Genomic DNA, 21199 nt, shown 5'->3' on the forward strand with positions numbered 1-21199 from the left:
TCCTTGAGTATCTGATTTTTGTTTTCTTCTCAGATACGTTGGATCTTTTTCCTTCATCAAACCCAAGTTGTCTTGAGAGAAAGAATGGTGTAAAGTGCAGTTAGCAGAGTCTCTCTTCCCAAAGGGGAAAATATGTGTTTGAAGAAATAAAGAAGCCCATCCTGAGAAATAAATGTTATTTGCATGTTTACTTAACTCTTTGCTCCTAAGAAGTCTTCTGGGATTAATGTTTTTGGTAATATGAATCGGCTGTTTGATGTCTTTTGAAAGGAAAAAAACCGCCTTGCCGCCTGGGTCCATTCTCTGGTCACTTGTGTCTCTGGCAAGGATACCATGGTCAGGTGGAAGGAAAATGAATGTGCTTTTTTGGAACACAAATTCAAAGCATCTAAATATATACAACACAAGTGAATTTTCCTTAATAAATCACCCTGTTGACCTGCTCTCTGAATATATCTAGAACTTTTGTGAAGCTTTTGAGTTGCATCCTGTTCCAACTGTTGACCTTAATGCTTGTGGCTTTAAAATAACATCTTTGTTATCTTGCTTCATCTGAAAAGGAAATATTTTGAGTAAGAGATTTTGCCAGATAATTACCCTTTCACATATCAAACTGTTTTAAAAAATGTTCTAAACATTTCAATGAAAATATTTCTGGAATATATATTCCCCTGGCTTATAAACAGAAGGATTAAAAACTGTAATCAGTTAAGGAAGACCCACGGTCATCATCATGAAAATCATGTAAGAAATGGCGCACTAAAGCAGTGATGTCCTCAGGGCTCTGTTTAATTCCGGGCAGAACTGAATGTCCAGAAATCAGCAGAGTTGGTTAAATATGCAACTAGAATATTTGTGTGCAAAATAAAGGCTGTGTCTCAGAAGGGGGCTCCAGTATTCTACAGTAAATTTCACAGATTTTGAATGTTTTTTGGGGAGAGGATAGACCAAGACTTCCCTTGCTTATTGGGTTGTTCCAAAAGTTGAAGCAATGTGTGAGTGAGCCGTTGTTCTACTTCTAGGGTTGCTGATTGAATAAGTTCAGTATATCAGGAGACTATAAAAAGAACACTTTTAAAGCCTCTCCATATGCTTCATTAAAAGAAATAACATTCCCATCTTTCCACACCAAACCTTAATTTATTTTCCTTTGTCTCTGCTGCATCCCTTAAAGAATTGCCCCGGTCTTTTCAACCAGCCTTTGAATTTTGCTGATCTCCCCTCTGTACTTTATAAGATTCAATGCCTGGACATAGGGGCATAGGTACAGGGCAATCTTTTCTGTTGCGTTTTTAGCACCCCTGTACATTTTGTCTTCAGGGTCACCTTTATCCAGTCGCACATTTTTCTTGGGCTGCGCACCCCAGGAGCTCGAGTTTATTAGATGAAAGTGATCTTTCTCCTTCGCCAAAATATTTGATTTTCTCTTCCCCCATAGGCTTTATTTTTGTAAATGTGCAGTGATTGCACCTTTATTGTCAAGTTTGCCAGCCTGCTTGATATGGAAATGAGCCTTACTGGTTTCTACTTCCCAGGGTCCCTTCTGGAACCCTCCTCATGAATAGGAATCGAAGTGACAAGCACCAGTCCCTCGGGCACAGTGGCTGTTTGTAAAGACGGCCTACACATGTTGGCCAAAACAATTTCACCCTTGACTTACTTCAGAACTGGCTGGTGGATACCATCTGGTCACAGTGATTTATCTACTCCTGGTTTGTTGATTAGATGTGTTTACCACTATTTGATCTAGTACCTCTGACCTGCGGAGTTCAGTGTTCTGGTTTGGGAATGCAGATCTCCTTAGAAGACAAAGAATTCATTCAGTCTATCGACCATCTCCTCTTTAGTCCGGTGACTGTGATTAAGTGGGTCCGCCAATGCTCTGAATGGCTTCTGCCTTTTGACAGAGCGCAGCCTCTTACGCTCTTGGCTTGCCGCGCTCTCGCAAGTTGCTCCTGCCTGGTTTTTAGTTCTGTGGGCTTTTCTCCTCCGTCTGCACTAGCTTGTTCTCTCATCAAAGATACCTTCACTTCTTTTCACTCTGCCTTTTAGCCACGCGAAAGCTTCCGTTTCTTTTCTCTCTGCAGCCCTCTCGAAATCTTAAGGACTTGGGAGCACTTACTCTGAGCTAACAAACAATAGGTGAGGCTTGTTTTTCTGTCTATTTTTAAACCAGTCTCCAGGCATCTTGCGCGTTGTTTACTCTTGGAACCCTTTCTCCCTCAATAATGCCTGGTTTTGCCAGAGCTTCTTAGCGTAAAATAGGAAAAACACATTGAATCAGTTTGGAACTTTTCTCTTCCTCATCACGCTGTTGGATTTAATAGCTCCGCGATCGCCCTCACGTGCCTGGTGCCCCTCCGTCCTATACGCTACTCAGGACCAAGGCCAGGGTATCTCCCGGAGCACCTGTTCCTCCCTCCCTCCCCGCACGCTCCGCCCACACATTCTTCTAGAAACACTTGTTCAGGAAGCCCTCGTTTTTCATCTTGGCAGGTTAAGCGTTATGTTGATGAGTTTTCTTTTTCTTATTCATGTCTGTGGATCTTCTGTATAATTGTAAGGGGGTAAATGGAGGGAAACCTATGGTGCCCGTCTAAAACCTAGCAGAGGAAGATGCATTTGACAGAAATATTTAAGAGAGAGAGTATGAAGAGGTGATCAGGTGCTAAACTGACAGGCGATCTGAGGTCGATACACTCTCATCAGAAACATCAAAAAAATAGGCACTTAAATGCATCACAATTGTGCGGGGAGCTGTCATTTCCATCTTTGTTCTTCCTTCCTTTGATGTGACAGGGAACAAACTCCCTTCATCTCGGGGTGGGTTTTTTTTTCCCCCTTTTTCCTTTTTTTTTTTTTCTCCTCTAACATACATTTATCCTCAGATATTCCAAATTTCTGAATCATCTACCTTTATTGGATAGAGCTTTTGGCAAAGCCACTGCCATGAGGGAGGAGCCAATGTTTGTCAGGACAGTGCAGGGACAGAATGCACACCCTACACACACACATTTTTTAAAAAGCAAGATGCGTGTTTAAGGAAGTAAATATTACTGTCTTTCACTCTTGCGAATCGTGAGTGCAGGAATTCTAGAATGCAGACTGTTCATAGTTGATAGGTAGAGATATTTGGATGTTGATACCAAGTTGAGTCCTCAAAATCCTTGGGCCAGGCTATATAAAATTGCTTGCTACCTGACCTTTTTAACCTAAAACAATGGCAGTTTCATATGAAGTAACCTTTATTTTTCATTAATCTCAAGGTTAGAACAGGCATTTCAGAACTAAAGAAGAGATTGCCTAGCATGTAATCCCAGAGTGGTATTGCAGTAGTGTGGATTTTTACCAACAGACAGTTTATATTTGGCTAAATAAAGCTAAATTGCTCTTTTGTGGGTAAATTTTAAAAATAAATGCTTCCGAAGAGGACGACGACTGCTAGTAGTAGTAACAGTAATAAGAAAACAACTTACTTTTCTTTCTTTTTTTTTTAAAGATTTTATTTTATTTATTTATTTGACAGAGATCACAAGGAGGCAGAGAGGCAGGCAGAGAGAGAGAAGGGGAAGCAGGCTCCCTGCTGAGCAGAAGGCAGAGGCTCTAACCCACTGAGCCACCCAGGTGCCCCGAACAACTCTTTTTTAAGTATAGCCAAACCTGAAGCACAGAAAGGATCCCCCTTCTGGAGAATACAGAGTTCTCTTCTGAGGGCAGTATTTATACTGGCAATAGCTAGTATTGAGTGAGGCACCATATACATTTATTGCTTTTCGTGATTCTGTGAGGTAGGTTCTGGTTTTGTCCCTATTTTCTGGAAGACTAAAGAGTTCCTGAAGTGAAGAGACTGACCCAGAATTACACAGAATTGAGTTCAAATTCGGTCCTGTTTAACTCGAAAGTCCTTATGTTCTCCGTATCCCATGGAGCCTGCCTACCCCAGACTCAGAGCAGGTACTGTGTGTAGAAAGCTTTTCTAGTCCCTTTATTTAGTGAGTGTCCTCTCCTACTTGTGACTGTCTTCATTTGTTTTTTTACTGAAAAAGCAGCTGGGCTTCTGTCTGCTCTCCCAGGGCCACCAAATTTGTCAGTGCTATTTTAAGAGTTTTAACCAATAAGCAGAATGGGTTATGACCTTTTTTTTTTTTTAAAGAAAAAAAAAGTGTCAGGCTTATTTCGTAATAATCCCTGGCATAATTTGTGTTTCTCTTTGCTCCCACAAATCCTGAAATCATGAAAGTTCATCTCACAGGGATGAAACCATGCCCTTTTTAAAAAGTTTTATTTGTTTGAGAGAGAGTGTTCTGGCACACACAAGAGTGTGAGTGGGGGAGGGGGGAAGGGGGAGGGAGAGGGAGAAAATCTGAAGCAGATTCCCACCACTCCCACCTAGTGCAGAGCCCAAAGCAGGGCTTGATCTCCCCATCCATGAGATCATGACCTGAGCCAAAACCAAGAGGCGGACACTTAACCGAATGAGCCACCCAGGCTCCCCCAAACCATGCCTTTTTATAAGTATGTCCTACACTTACCCTTACCCATCTGGTCATTTAGGCAAAATGAAAGCTCAGACTTGTGCTACCAAGCACCTCCCCAAATGTTTGTGAAACTCGAGATTGAACTGTGCTTCTTCCCTAAGCTTATGGTAGTATTATCATTCTGTATGATTGAGTTTATCACAGTAGAGTTACTCTTGAGTTAGGTTAGTTGATGTTTTTATATTGGGCTGGGATGATATATTAAAAATAGAGATATCCATGGACAGAAATCTAAGTATTTTTCCCCGTAGCCTGGTCAGACTCATTCTAATTTAGGCCACTCATTTGCAAAAAAGCAGGGCTCATAATGCTGGACATTTGCTTTCGCTTCAACCTTTGAAATGGCCCCTTTCCCCTACATTGAAACTGATTTCCAGAATATGATTTAAAATCTTGCACTGGGGTAATATATGTGCTCCTTTAACCTTGGCTAGACTAGGGATTATGATTTAGTTTCAATTTAAGATTAGGAAGATTAAGAAAAGAATTAAGATGGGATCTTGCATGATTTGTGATCCTGTAAAAGACAAAGAAAACAAAAGGAGCTCTTTCATATTTCTAGTTACTGGTATCCATTTAAGTACATGAAAATATGTACTCATTCCAACGGATAGGCACAGCACCACCCAGTGTTGCCTTTAAACCAAGACTGACGTTTATCTGTTGCCATTTGTTCTCATCCTTATAGACTTTTATTTTTATTATTTTTATTTGATTCTTTTAAAGTAGTCTCTACCCCTAACACGGGGCTTGAACCCACAACCCTGAGATCAAGAGTCGCACGTTCCACCGACTGAGCCGGACAGGCGCCCCATGACCGTTTTAAAAATGACCTCTCGTTGCTTACTGTGGGAGCAGACAAACCAGGTGCTTGTGCAAGTCACACATGTGTCTGCAAAGAGAAGTTTACTCTTATTTTCCTTTGAAGTACCCCTAAGTATATTCTTAAAATACATCATGGACCACATACCATTATTCGTTTTCTACATGGGATAAAACATCTTGAAGGGGAGCAGGTGAAAACAAGTATATTAAACTGAATGACCTTTTTTTCTGGCAGAAGGTCCTGGTATGAAATTGGTCCTTGAATTTTGCAAAGGAGGCTATATTTGCAGCCTTCCTTTTTCTAAGAAGGGCCATTTTAATAATTTTTGCTCTCACATCAAAGACTTTTCATAATTATAGCCACTAATTGCAGGAGTAATGGTGTGCCATCTGCAGGCTCTGTGTAATGGAAACTAGAGAGGAAAACGTGTCCCTCTGCCTACTGAGAGTCACCGTGGAACCTGAGGCCCCGGTGCCAGATTGCCACCCGTCGGCCTCGGGTCCGACAGCATCTTCCTTGTCATTCTCCCTCACCCGGTTCTCATCCATTCTTTCTCTCTCTCACTCCTGTGGCCTTCATGATGGGTCACGCACGTTCTGGGACTGGGGAGAGTGACTGGAGCTTCCCTTGGGGACCAGATACTCGACTGCATTAATTGCTTTACAAGTGAACAGTTGACCCATGACCCCAAAGATTTACGGAAGGCAAGTTGGATACTGACGTAGTGAAACGAGCATCCGTTTCCCCAGCCCAGGCAAGCTGTCTGATGTGGGATGAGGAGCATCCGTCTCAAGCTTGACTCTTGCCCAGGTTTCTGAAGCTCTGCCGCCTGCCTTAAGTCCTACGATGGCACTGTTCTACAGTGACTCCAGTGTCAGCCCTATGACAGTGACTTTCATTTCCTCTTAGAGGCTCAAACTAGAATGGCCTCTTTCCTTTCATCCCCACCCAAAGCAGAAATGGTAACAGGCAGCCCTTCATTCTTGATTATCTGACAGTTCTGCACTCATGAGGGCCGGTCACCTCCGTTGCACTGGTGTTTTTCGGAACATTCGCATCTCTGTGGCCCTGGGGCTAACTGTGAGGCCTCTTATCTGGAGGCCTGCGTCTGAGGATAGCCAGGAATTGAACAGGCCTGTAGGGACTTGAGTGCAAAGCAAATGCCTGGTTTCTTTCTTTTCCTTGTCACTTGCTGGCAAAGCAGCAATCTCTGTTCCATCATCTTCTGTAAGGAAGTAAATTTTTTCATGTCATCAATAAATAATCACATTAATACTTCAATTTAGTGCTCAAGATCTGCCTTTACTTTTTCCTCTCTGTGATACTTAAGAAATAAGAGTCAAACAGTAGGTGGTTGGCATGGCAGCGGCCCAGCTGAAGAATGCCCTAATTGATACCTTACATTTTGCTTCAAGCACCTTTTTATCAGAGTTTCAGAGCCCAGAACAAACAGGGATTAATCCCAGTGTGGCACAGAGGAATTGTGTAGTATCCTTTGCTGTTTGGTGTGTCGGTCACTTGAAGGTGTAAAAGCTCTCTCTTGAGACCTCGCTTGCAAAAATTGAATGGGGCATGTCAGTGATTTATTGCCTGTTGGAATATAAGTTTAGGGAAGCTCAGCCTTAAATGACCAGAGTCTGATTCTTGTAAAAATTAAAGCATTAACACCGTCTGAGAGGTGGGGTGTTTTAAAATACATTTGAATGACTAGTGACCTGACATGTCAAGCCAAATAGCTTTAAAAAAAAAAAAAAAAAAAAGGCATTTGTGTGAGCAGTTTTCGCTTTGCCGATTTTGCTTTGTTGACCAAGAAAGGTAGCCAAACCCAATCCCCAAGGAGTCTGCTTATTCCTTTCGTTACGGGATTCTTCTTTTGAGTCCAGACAAACATCTCCTGTTTTAGACGACTCAGAAAATGAACACAGCGCATTGGCAATGCATGGGTTGTATTTGAGTGTGTGCAAGTCAAACTCTTTCTCCCAGTTTGTCCAGAGGCATCTCCAAAAAGCCCATCTGTTGAAGCCCCAGGGTGAGAAGCATGGGTTGGGTGGATTTCCCTGGGATAGTGTCAACTCTCCTATCTTTTGAACTTGAGTTGTTCTAAGAGAAGATCAGAGGATCTCAGAGATTCTGAGGGATAGGGGCTGCAGGAATAACGATTGTGGAGTAAGAGGGAGAAAGAAAACGCCTGCGGAGCAACAATAAAATCCGTGTAACTTTCAAGAGTAGAGACCACGCCTTTTGCATTTTCTGCACTGGTGGATGGCACAGTTTCTGTGTTGCCAAACTGGGTCAAAGGTTAGTCTGGGTAAAGTGAACCGTTGTTGATTCAGGCCTAGGGAAAGTTTTAAGGCAGCCTTCTCTTCCCAGTAAATCTCTTGTGGTGGACTGTGGAAGTAACTAGTTCCGGAAGTGATAAAGATACTGCATTTTTTTAATCCTAAGGAACAGATCAAGTGTAATCAAATCGATAGATCTGATCCTAAAGGAAAGATTCTGAAATGGGGGATCGAGTGGTGCCAAGCAGCTAGTAGATTGCCATTAGGATAAATCCCGGTCAGACGGGGGCTTCCTCGCCTAACCAGTTAAGCTGGGAGAATCCCAGTAAAGAGTGGGACACTGAGAACTTAAGCGAAGTCAGTCTTCTGGGAAAGGCAACATCATTTCTCTAAGGCAGAATCTGTGCTCGGCTAATGAATGACCTTGTGGTTTTCAAGGGACTAAAGCATATGCGGACAAAGGGAAACCAGGGCACATGGTCTCCTTGGGCCTTCAAAAAGCTGTTGCACACCAAGCCAAGGAAACTGGAAATAATGGGCATCACCACAGGAATGTGGGACTGTTCCATCAAACATTATACAGCAGCTGACTCAGAGGAAGGAAGCAAAGGGTATGGGTAGAGAATTCTCTGGATGGCTATACTAGTGGTGCCTGCTTCACAAAATTAGGACCAAGACGTTTTACTTAGAGCTCCAATAAGTGACCTAGAAGAGGAAGTATACTCTGCAAACTCTGTAAACAGAAGTCTTCTCAGGAGCAAAGAGCCCACTAAAAAGGAATAAATTCTATGGTGTATGTCCCCAAAGGCAGCAGGCCCCCAGGGGTTAGGGTATTTGATAATGGTGAGGAGAGGAGCTTTTCTGAGGGTTGGAGAGACTCAGCCTGGCAAAAGGAGGACCCTGCGCCTCCTCTATCTGCCGGTGCTTAAGCAAGGTGCCGAATTTTTCCTCCCGTGTTATAGAAGTTGACCCCTGTTCAGCTGTGGCTCATGTCCGTATCTGTGGAATGGAGACTAGTGAAGAGTCCCTCAGTGCAGAGCTGTGTTAGAGTAAGCTGTAGCTCACTGTGACCTTGGGCAAGAATTTCGTGAAAGTGGATTTTAAGCGATGCCATGAAGTATGAACACTGTAAATGTAAATGTTTCTTTCCTCCTCACCATTTTATTGATGCCTGGCTAGAATTTTATTTTTTTAAAAGATTTTATTTATTTATTTGACAGAGAGCAAGCACAAGTAGGCAGAGAAGCAGGTAGAGAGAGAGGAGGAAGGAGGCTCCCTGCCGAGCAGAGAGCCCGACTCGGGGCTCCATCCCAGGACTCTGATATCATGACCTGAGCCGAAGGCAGAGGCTTAACCCACTGTCCTGGCTAGAATTTTAAAGAATGGTTCCTGTGGCATGAAATCTGATGTTGGGAATCATTTTTCTTTCTGTGAGGCAGCCGACTTTGCTCTCACTTAGTGTAAAAGCTGTCTAGATAGCCATTTGGAGAAATATCTTTGGGAGGATTCCTGCTGAAGGACTATGTTGTTCTGCAGATATGTTTTTCGTAGGAAGTAGATTTACTAAAAACCCGTTGTCATACTTTTGGAGGGAGGAATTTTAGGTGTATCATGAAAGAGAGTAAAAAAAAAAAAAGTTGAGGGTTTTTATTTTCCTAGGCACCCAAGCTGAAAGCAATTATGAAAGAAAGAGAAGCTACTTTAAAAAATGTTCATGACCCACATGACCCATGTAGCATATATGAAATGGGACATATTGATATTTGCATTAGGGGAAGTGTCTGTCTATGAACTCGCCCATCCACCAGCTGCATTTTCTTCCACATCTGTGATAAACTTGGGACTCAGCTGCTGACTCTTTCTGATCTTACTACTTAACCTAAATGGCTTTGGCAGGTTATCTGAGAACGGGGCTTCGGGGGTTCCTGGAGAGATGATTTAGGAATAATAAGGAAAATCACTCCCTGTTTTTCCAAGGACACTTTGCCCCATCCACTTTGTCTGTAGTCTTAAGTGATTGCCTGCAGGAGACCGCTGATGGGGGCAAAATTAAGACTTGTGCATACTAGGGGGTGTGCAGAGAAAGAGTGAGATGCTGGTGGCCAGCATTCCCCACACCCTGGAAGTGCCTGTGGCCCTCCGAGCCTGGCCTGACGAGCTGTCTTAGAGATGACCCCAACAAGGCCTCGGTCTGCCAGGGATTGTGATCCAGAAGCACTGTTGGGTGTCAGAGAACAGGATGTTCTAGCCAACGAATGGGATTTTTGTCTCTAGGCTACTTTTTTGTGGGTCGCTGAATATGTAACTGAGGCGTTCGCAACCCTTCACCTCCAAGCATTCTGTTAAATTGTGAGCCCGGTGAAGATTACAAATTGGTGTTGGAGAGAAACTCCGGACAGGAAAGCTGTCTTCTGTTCGTGGTAAAGCGAGAGAACTCCCGACTTTTCCTGCCTGCCCCTAGCCAGCCTCCCAGCAGTCCCCACCACAGGCCTGTGAGCCTTCATTAGCACAACTGCTTAGGTAGTGGACATCGGAGCCTCCGAGTTACTGAGTTTTAGGTTAATCACCAGTAGTGCTGTTCCTTTTTTTGAGTCCTGGGCCTTGAACAAAGGGGTTGTAAATGGGCAAAATCCATGCCGGTGCTCTCGCTGCTCTTAAGTGACTGTAACCTAGGTCAGAGTTTGCATTTCCTGCTGCTCGCTCGCTTGGGTGATACTGCATTACTTTAGGAAAGCTTTGGTTTACTACTACTAAAAGGGGGTTCCAAGATGGCCCGATAGAAACTTTGGTTCATAATTTGCTTATCATTTAAAAAGCCCTAAAAACCCTGCTGATTTCTATCTGGAGTGGATTTGAAAGTGGATCTGAATGCTCGTTGGAATGATGCATGGAGTTGGAAAGTAGCAACCCTGACTCTTCCAACTATACTTACAGGAAGGTATTCCTGGAAAAATACAATACAACTGATTTTCAAAATGTATGTGTTTCTGATTGGCCTTCTCTAGCCCACCTTGCAGGATTAGTGGACCTCACAATAATTGGCAGTCTTAAGCCCTCCAGAGCTGTATTTTGGCAAGGTTTTGCAAAATACTAACTAGCTGCATTTCTCCTACTGATTGGTAGGTGATCTCAAATGCTACATCTGCATAATAACTATAATTTATGTGCTTTCTTACTAAGGCTTAGGTCAAATGACTGAAGGCTTTCGATGTGCCTCGCATATCCCATGTGGTAATTCCAGTCCTTTTTGCAAAGGGGCGGGTGGATTAATGTATATGCTGCCCCCACCCCCCTGGGACTATTAAAACCCTTTAGAGATTTTCTTTCTTTGTTCCTGTGAAACAGAACATTGTAGATTCCTCCTGGGGTTCGTAGGTAGCTTGGAGGCAATGGAGTTACACAGCAACCTGCTTTTTAAGCTCACTTTGTGGCTTCATGGATTTAGATCTGAAAGTGAGCAGAAACCATTTTGGTAACTCTTGAGACCGACGGCAAGGAATTGTTTTACTTTTGGAACAAATAAAAATTAGAAAAAGAGTAAAGTAGCAATTGAGGGATTAGGAAAATCACCCCTAGCATATCATAGCTTAATGTAGCTCCAACTAATAAAATTACACCAAGTGTACACCATATTTTATGGTGTGTATACCATATTTTTTAAAAGCCTGATTAAGGCTCACCCCCCAATTTACCCCTTTTTCCTTTGGAAACTGAAGTTTGCTTTTAAAAAATAATAATAAACTTTTTTATCCTAGAAGAGTTTCAGATTTACAGAAGTTGGGAGGCTAGCACAGGCAGTTTTCCTATCATTAGCTTCTTACCTTAGTGTGGTGCGTTGTCACAATTGAAAAACCAGCGCGGCTGCATTATTATTCTTTGAAGTCCCCATCTAATTCTGATATTCTGATATTCTTAGTTTCTTTTTTATTTTACTAATGCTTTTACTGAGATATAATTCAGATCCTAAATGATTTACCCATTTTAAAGTGTATAGGGGCTTTTAATATACCTGTAGAATTATGGATTCACCACCAAAAGCAATTTTAGAAAATTTTCATCATCCCAGAAAGAAATCCCCTCCCTTTTAGCTGCAATCTCTCCTAACTTCCCATTCCTTTAGGCAACCCACTAACCTCCTTTCTGTCTCTGTAAATGACCTATGCTGAACATTTCCTGTAAATGGAATCATATGTGTGGACTTTGGTGGCTGGCTCTCTCACTTAGCATAGTTTTGGATGTTTGTTTTGTTTGTTTTTAAGATCCAGCCGTGTTTTAAGATGTACCAGGACTTTGTTCTTCCTCCTGGTGGAATGATCCATCATACAGATAGGCCCCGTTTTGCTTGTCCCCATGGACGGACGTTTCGCCATTAGGACGATACTGCTATAAACACTCACATACAAGTCTTTGTGTGATTTCCTTAGCTTTCCCCCAGTGTCTTTTTCTGGTCCAGGGACCCACCCAGAATACCTTATCTTAGTCCATCATCATGTCCCCTTAAGCTCCCAGGGCTTTGCTTTTGATGGCCCTTGAGATGTCTTGTGTTTCGTTTTCATCCGTTCTCTCTCACTTATGTGCGCCGTTCAATGCCTCTTGTCTGGCTGTCTTGACTCCTCTCAGATCCACCCTTGAACAAGAAACTTTCCTGAACTAGCCTGAGGACAGAAGGTGCTGCCCTCCCGGCCCCTCTTCCCTCGGCTGGTACAAGCCTCTACCTGGATGACTTCAGTAGCTCATCAGGGTAGAATAGATGTTCTTTCTTTCTGTGTTTCCTCATTGCACTTTTTACATTATGGAATGCTTCCTTGTTTACAAAGGGCTTTGCAAGGCTCTGATGGGTGAGCGGCTTTCCTTGCAGGGGACGTGCCTGCAGTGAACCACGTCCAGCTGAGACTCCAACCACATCACTCTTCTGATCCCGAGACTACCATTACCACCAGCCTTGCAGAATGAAAGATCCAAATCGCGTTAAGTATTTGGAATTCGAAACTCAACTTACTAAAAACCCCTTGTAAAGAGCTAAGTTTTCTTCAAAGCCCAAGTGAGGCAGGCACTCCGTTTTGGCAAGAAGGAGCAATGTCAAATTATAGTCTTCTTACGTTTGCAATTGACGGAGTGCTTTCCAGTCTGTTCTTCTCAGATGTTCCCCACGGCAGCCCTTCCCCTTAGGGTGCAATTTGTGTCTCTTTTACCAACGGCATTTGGTTGTTTTATTGGTGAAAACCAGTTGGGGTGCTGAGAATGCCCTACAAATCATGCCGGTGCGGACGAGCCTGGGTTCTCTGCCACCATGTCCCGGAGAGGTTCCCTCCATTCACAGCTCTGGGGGGACCTGAAGACTAGAATCTCCCAGTATCTCCTACAGATGCAGGAAGCCAACGCTGAGTGGTGACTACAAGCATCCTCCTATCACCATTCCCCCCAAACATGTGAGAATCGGAGAGACATGTTCTTGGCATCTAGTCGGACTTCTAAATGAATTTTCTGAGAAAGACCTAGAATGTAATGTAAGAATGTAAGATATAGTGCAAAATAGTCGAATTGGTAGTAAATAAGCAGCTCTCTGCTTATTTACAAGTGGTGAGAATTGCTCACCACTTGTAGCACTTTCTAGACGGAAGTGGGTATGAGCAGCCGAAAATCCACAGATGTCGGCTGCACCCCATTTGTGTACCTCGGAGCTACCCTTCGGTGAGAGGAAGTGAGTGAGGTAAAGTGAGAAAGCACGTGTCCAGATTGTTTGCCCCCGAGTCCTGGTAAAGGGTGGACTAGATTCCTTATCCTCAGGGTCTGCCTCTTTAAGCACTGATCTGAAGAGTTTCCGAAAGGAACCAATACAGGATCGAGTAGTAATTGATGGTGATTGTCTTCGTTCAGCTTTGAAAACCAAGGCATTGATATCAAGACTAAAGAGAAATTACATAGAACTGGTATGATTGAAAAAAGTTTGGCTCTTCCAAGGGATTTTATTTATTTATTTATTTTTGGGTTTTCAATGACATAGAGTTAAGCTTTTAAAAGCACGCTTCATTGAATCTCATCCAAGCCTCCGAGGACAGGGCTAGGGGACCTTTTTTCTTTAGAAGGCCACTGACCCACAAAGAAAAATCCAATCAAGGGCCATGTACAAAAAGCAACTTAATTTAGGTGCTTCCTTAGAAAACCGTAAAGCATTCAACTTACCTGCTTTTTAAATGAAGATCAGGGAACTCTAAATCAACAAATTTAAAAAAAAAAAAAAAAGGAAAAGGAAAAAAGCCTCTGGGTTTATATTCAGGGCTGTCCGAAGCTACACAGGAGGGTGATGAAGAACAGTCCGGGGAGAGGGAAGGAGTGAAAGCAGCCAGGAAGCGATACATGGACAGAAGCCTGCACACAGCAGGGGTCATGGAAGGAGGAGGTTGAGCTAGGGAAACCGAGGAAACAAGAATAGCTTTGGGTCATGGCCTGCTGTTCACCTGAGCCATTGGACTAATTGGTTCACAACTTGCCAGCTCTTCCGTGGCTCTGCTACTTAAACCTTTCAGGTACTAATTCTTATGGCAGTGTCTGTAGCAGAATTACGTAGGGCCCTTTAAAAAAAAAAAACAAACACATGCTTAGTACTTACCCCCGTACTGTCTGCCCACCTGTGCCACATCAGGTCCCCTTGTCCCTGTGTTCACTCTCAGCCTAAAGCAAGCATCGCTCCATCTTTCGTAAGTGAGAAAGGATCACCAGCTTTAGAAAGATGATCTCTAGAAAGAATAGACATTTGTCCTTCAGACACACCATTTTAGGAGCAGTCACAGACAAAGAGAATGTCTTTAAAATAATATGTGTGCCCTTTTAATATAAACCATTTGGGGCACTTAAAGTAGAAATATTCAAGTTCAAGATCAAGTTCAAGTGCTCTTCCAACAGAGCCAGCCAGGTGCCCCAGAAATAGTCAAGTTTTATTTATTTATTTTTAAAGATTTATTTATTTCTTTAAGCGTGAGCTACTACATAGAGGTTGGGGTGGCTAGGGGCAGAAAGAGCGGGGATCCTAAGCAGACTCTGCACTGAGCACAGAGCTTCAGATGGGGCTCGATCCCATGACACCAAGATCGCAACCCGAGCTGAAACCAAGAGTGGGACGCTTGACCGACTGTGCCACCCAGACACCTCAATGTTTTAAAAACCAAATGAGTGGTTTTAGTTCTTACCAGAATGTGGAGCTCGGATTCCATTTTCAAGTGCACCAAGACTGACCCACCCACCACTTCCTCCTTGTACTTCCCATCAACCGAAAGCAGTTGCGGCACCAAGCCCCCAGTAGCCTACGTGTGTCTAGGGATTTAATTCACAAGTGTGTCTCAGACTGCGTTTGTCTCAGGCAGGGCTTTGGGCAGGGATGTCAGATTACATTTTCAAGTAATGCTTTTTAGAAATATAGACCGAATAAGTGGTGTGTTCCAGGCTACATGGGCAAAAGTGGCCTGTTGGAGTGGGCTTCTTGAAACCAAGAGGAAGACGACTTTGCCAGAGGCAGCATTAGCCAAGGGTCTATCCCGTTGTCATCCTTTACACAAGGTGAGCCTTTTACCATTAGACAAAGTCTTCCTGGAAAGACCTTCTCTCTGAAATGAAAGCGGACTCTCTTTGATTAGATATTGCAAAAACAAACATGGAACCCAGTGTTCTGGTATAATCCAGAAGGTTCTGCTAAGGGCCCCCGATGGCTATGAAACAGGCCGAGTACCCTGACTGTGCTGGACTATCTATCTATTTATTTAAGGATTTTATTTATTTGTTTGTGAGAGAGCGCATGCACACAAGTGTGGAGTGGGAGAGGGACAAGCAGACCCCGTCCAGAGTGCAGAGACTGACGTGGGACTCAATCCCATGGCCCCAAGATTGGGTGGTCGGAAATCAAGAGTCGGCCACCCAACCGACTGAGCCACCCAGGCGCCCTGATACGCTGGACCTTTTAGATGCTCTGCTGTATACATGTGTCTGTGGAAATGTCAGGTTACTGGTAACTTTTATTGCCATTAGACATTTTTGAAAGGTGTCTTAGTGTAAAATTCCTGTGGGTCAGTTTATACCCATCAATGTCTAGCACCTTCTTAAGTATAGAAAATTATTCTTTCCTGCTGTCTCTGAATTTTCTGGCTTCAGGTTGTGTGTGTGTGTGTGTGTGTGTGTGTGTGTGTGTGTGTCCCCGTGTGTGTTATACATTAGGGGTGGAAAGAAGGTGTACTTTTCCTTGGGGTTAGAAACCTATTTTGATAGCATCCATGAAGTGGCCCCTTTGGTTTATTATATGTGTGAACCTGTTAAGATTCGGTGAACATAGATTGTTTTCCAAACTCGTGAATTGTTTTGCCTTGGAAATTCAGTGTATATCCCAATGGAATCTTTGCAGGTGTTTGAAAACCAGCATGCAATGAATTTTAGCCTGTGACAAACTTAAGAAGTAGCTGCTCCCTTAACTATAATTCATTTAAATAGCCCTGCAGTGTCTTAAGCTCTCACTCTGAGCATTCCAATTAGTTTTCTGTGTGGGGTGTGAGTGTGATGGATTATTTAACCCAACTATAGCAAGTTGGGGTCCTTCATATTATTTCACTTGTCAAGACCGTGTTGGGGGAAATCCTCAACCCTGAAACCTGGAGACGACTGGATAGCTCTCTGTTAATTATGTGCCTCGGTACCAAGGGCCTGCTGTGAACTTGTTAAACCAGGGAAGAGGGAGTTTTGTTTTTGGTTGTAACAAAGGTGTTTGCAGAAAACTGAGCCTTAGCAACCTGCTTCTTTGGCTAATGAGATCTGAGACACTCTGCAGCTTCACAACTCCTAAACTCTTATACCCGATCTTACCCTCCGCCCCCTGCCCTTTTTTGGTTAGATTGATCTGTTGACCAAGAGTTTCAAGAATGCCAAAAGAGACTTTGAGCAGTTTCTGGATGAGGAAGTTGTTTGAAGATTGTTTCCTCCACCTTTTCCTAAATAGTCCTTGATTACTGTAACCCCCCCCCCCTTTTTTGTGTAGCAGCAATATTCTCCCTACTTTTTAATTGTCGAGAAGGAAAGATGATCAGGCACACGTATGATTATTAATTATTTGCATACATGCCGTAGACAGTCCTAGTTTAGTCAGATTAAGTTGCTTTAAGTCCATTTCATCTGCAGTGCCCCACCTCTCCAAAGCCACTGCAGGTATCTATCTTAGGTCAAGGTCATTCTTGGAAACACAGTCAGCCAGGAAGCAGCAATGGCCAGCTATTGGGCCAGTTCATTTCCTTGACTGGTGGTGGTTGAGTGGCCCCTCATTCTCCAACCCTTTATTTATTGCATCCACTTATGGGAGACAGGTGCATGTATCTTCAACATACTCCGTTTCTGAGTTCCCAAGATCTTGATTTGTTTTCAGACCCTTTGTCTTACGTGGAACGTGGATGGCAATAGCAGAAGGGGCAATGGCAGTAAGTCCTTGTAAACATCTGTAAAAATTAGATCACACCAATTCATGGCGGTGTGGCTCGAGGGGTAAGAACTATTGGGGTGCAGGTTTCAGTGGCACCCCATGTCTTGGGCATTATGAGGGAGAAGTATGGTCTCCGCAAAGCACAGTTGTGGTCTGTGGCAGGAGGAACAAGGTGTGGGTGAACTTTGGGATCTTTAAAAAAAAAAAAAAAAGCCCTCCAAACCTTCCTGTCCTAACCACAAGCAAACGTAGTTGATGTAGAGGGAGGGAGATACCTTGTGGGTTGAGCTGCTACAGAGTGATGCATCTTACGGCATTTCTCTTGACTCCTAGGACTACATCACTGCGTGAAGATGACATTTATTCGAAGCCGTTAGTCTATACTGGGATGAGTGGGCACTTATCCCGGTATTATAAGGTCAGATGGTGTCTGACAACTGCACAGGAGGTGCTGAACGAGAAAATCTGAAATTTAAGGGTCGTTTGCCGTTACCCTTTGTGAATTATCATAGCCTGAAATTACCCAGTGTGAACTCCCATTGTTTTCTTTTGGCCAACAACCCCTTGAGACCTACTTACCCCTTGGCTTCCCCACAGTATAACTACCGCTGGTGTGTTCGTTCATCATGTATTTGGCTGTCATATATTTTATTTATTTATTTATTTATTTATTTATTTATTTATTTATTTAATTTGTTAGAGGGGGGAAGCACAGGGGAAGAGAGAGAGAGAGTGAGAAGCAGGCTCCCCTGCTGAGCAAGGAGCCCAGTGCAGGACTCAATCCCAGGACCTGGGATCATGACCTGAGCCAAAGGCAGACACTTAACCCACTGAGCCACCCAGGCACCCCTGACGTGTACTTTATAGATCATTCTTCATTAAGGGTGCTCTCTCTTGGAATGTAAACTCCACAAACTTAAGAAAACTTACGTGTCATTTGTATGACTTCTACAGTATTTAGCATAGAATCTTGAATGATTTCTTTAATAAAAAAAAGAAAGAAAAGGTCTGGGTTGATCTTGAATGATAGTGTTTATTGGCCACACCGATTTTCCTGTAGTGTAGCAGTCTTCTTGATTCACATGTTCTTTTGTCTATCATAGGTGGCTTTTTTATTTTAGCTTTCCCATAAGGGAATGGGGTGCTTTTAGTTTATTTATCCCCCAACGTGGGGCTTGAACCCACGACCCTGAGAACAGGAGTTGCATGCTCTACCCCACTGAGCCTGCTATCTGTCTCGATGTATTTAGTTTTCGTAAAACTTTTCAGATACACACAATGCCTAGGCTTTTGCAGGAAAGGCGTGTGTGCACTAAAGCCAAACTCTTCCCTTTTGCACTTGATGAAGGATGATGGAGATTGATTGTCCTACAATTTTATCTTCCAGGTGATCATTTGAAGATCTGTCCCCAGGGTTATACCTGCTGCTCTCAGGAGATGGAGGAGAAATACAGCCTGCAAAGTAAAGATGATTTCAAAAGTGTGGTCAGTGAACAGTGCGATCAGTTGCAAGCCGTCTTTGCTTCCCGTTACAAGAAGTTTGATGGTAGGTGCGGGAACTTCGGTCCGAGTAAGCAGCAGTATGTGCTTTGTCCTTGAATCCGTTTGACACCTTTTCTGCAAGTCATGGTTCAGAGGCGACAGCTCAGTTTCCACGACTACTTTTTCGTGACTCCCAAGACTTTCTCCTTGTTGGATCCTAAGGGCCAGTTAGCCTTCCAGCTTCACTGCTGGGATCCGTCTGGATGCACTAGAATCTGTATGGTAGGCATTATGGAAATATGGTTGCAAGGAGCCAAAAAAGAGATTGAAGTAGTTTCATTTAAGGGCTTTCATTTATTTTCTTGGGTGAACACAAAATAGTGCTGTTGACGCAAGTCACTTAAAAAAAAAAATCTCCCTAATAAAAAGCAGGCAGGCATCTGAAGACTTAGAATAAGCATAGAGATTCTGCAGATGCTGGGCTTCAAATTAAGTTGCAAACTGCATTTCCCAGAGATAACTAGAATTCCTAGAAGCCCCGTAGAACACAGATAGGGTTAAAACTCAGTTCTTGAGTTGGCATGCAGCAGTGGCCCAGGAGTAGCTACTATATTTATAATTGTTGTTAAGCTGGGCTTCGTCCCTTAGCTGGCACTTTGGCTTAGTCTATCCCTGTAAAGCCACGACCAAACCCATTTCAGTCCCCTGTGCCAAACATGAATTCTCATACGCATGCTGTCTTCTAATAGTGAAGAAATAGCCCATCTGAGCCAAATGAGAGGCACGTCAATCATATCTGAAGCAATGTTACAGATGATAGACTTGAAAAACTCTGGGGTATGGGGTCCAAAACACCTCAGGATTCTCTTCTCTGGTGCTCTTCACTCAGTTTGAAGATTGTTATGAAGTAGATTTAATTTTAATAGGAATGATTTCCTTTGTGCCTGTTTTAAAGGCCATTCTAATTACATAGTACCTTTGAAGCATGCTTTTCTTGACATTATGTGTGGTGAAGAAGTACAAGGCAAATTTTCGAGATGTGAAATGTCTTTGAGTATTTCTGCAAAGGGCTTGTTACCATGGTGAGAAGTTGGACTAAATTAGATTTATATAGCTGATAAGGCAGTCCCCAGCTAAAGAACAGGTTGTATTTCAAATGTTGGCTTTTGAGATTCGTTATTTGAAACTTATAACCGACTTAATAGGTGTTAGGTTCCCAGGCTAGGCCAAGAGAGCATATTGAGTTTGTAACGTAGTTGAACTAAAGTTTTCTCCATGTAGCATGTCATTTATCATACCCATTCTGCCACCAGTTACCGTGCAAAATCGTATTCAGTCTTGATTTTATGTCCTCCTTTTCCTGGATGGGTGAAAATGTTCTATGTATCTATATATCCTGTTTATCAGTCCACACCCCCCCCACACACGCGTGTGCTGTAACCATTAAAAGTACTTAACAACATGTTAACGCCATGTGAAGGTGGGTGTTATTGTCAAAAGACATCATTAGGCCACCTCTGTCTCTCTTGGTCACTAAACTGTTAGTGTAATTATTGAAAAGGCTGGTAATTTACTTGACTCTGGCATTTCTCATTCAAGACAGTAACCTTAGCATTTTCTTTTACTTTGAGGAGAATACTTAGATAATCAGATGGCCATCTTTGAAAACTTGAGATGCTGAAATACAAAAATGACCCCTTGGGGTTTAATAAGGGCATTTAGATGGGAAAAAGTCCTGCTCTTCACAAATGGCAGGCCCGTTGGTAGCATGATGGAGTGGAGATCAAGCTGTTTTCAAGTTCTGCCACCTCTGAGTGGCCCCATTTCCTGTTAGACGTGTCTCCTCCTGGTGCGGAGCCCATGGACATTGTGACGTCTCTCGCCTAAGGGCGTGTAGGGTGTGTAGTTTTTAAAAAGCCATACAGAGAAACACTATCAGTAAGTGTTAACATATGTTTTTTTAAAACGGATGGAAAAACAGTTTCTCTGGCCTTTCCCTACCAGGTTTCACATTCAATAAATGTGTTAACACTGTTTCTTTCTCAGTTTCAAAACTGGTCATGAAAATTGATTATGAAACTTTAGTTTGTTTCTTCTGACTTCAAATTAAAACATGGCGTAGACAATAAAGGTAGTGAGCACAGAGTAAATTTCTTTTGAAGGAGTAGTAGTTGAAATGTGTTTGGCCCAGAGATCAGAACAGAGCTGGGATGCATTGCCTATTTCCTTCCAACCAGGTTTTCTGGGATAATTAAAAGCTTTTGTATGGTAAAACCCCAGTTGACTGGTATCCAACAAACTATAATCCTCAAGTGGGCACCATGTTTGTTGACTGATTTTTAAGGGTGGCAGTTAGGACCCGTCAGTACTCCTTATGCCTAAAGAGGAGGTTGAGTGAAATTGTATAGGGGCTGTCTTGATGCTCAGAAATCCAAGGGCAGGGTGCTTGGTCCAAGAATGGTCCAGGCCATTATAAAGGACAAGCCCGAGGTCATTGATGTGAATGAAAGGGAGGAGGTTGGGCCGAGCAACAAGATGGCCACTGGAGAACCAAGCTGGGGTGGCCAAGTGGCACGAAGAAGGCTGACAAGTCTTGAGGAAACAGGAGAGGGACACATGGAAA

General features: G+C 43.1%; 1 protein-coding gene across 1 annotated transcript in view; it reads left to right on the forward strand.

Moving 5' to 3' along the window:
- Nucleotides 1–21199, forward strand: part of GPC4 (glypican 4) — a 106568-nt gene that overhangs the window by 52974 nt on the left and 32395 nt on the right. The window contains exon 2 of the mRNA XM_047716263.1: nt 18482–18640. Within this exon, the coding sequence (XP_047572219.1) occupies nt 18482–18640 (159 nt within the window). The remainder of the gene's footprint in view (nt 1–18481; nt 18641–21199) is intronic.

Source organism: Lutra lutra, chromosome X (genome assembly GCF_902655055.1).
Source record: "Lutra lutra chromosome X, mLutLut1.2, whole genome shotgun sequence".
NCBI classification, from domain to species: Eukaryota; Metazoa; Chordata; class Mammalia; order Carnivora; family Mustelidae; genus Lutra; species Lutra lutra.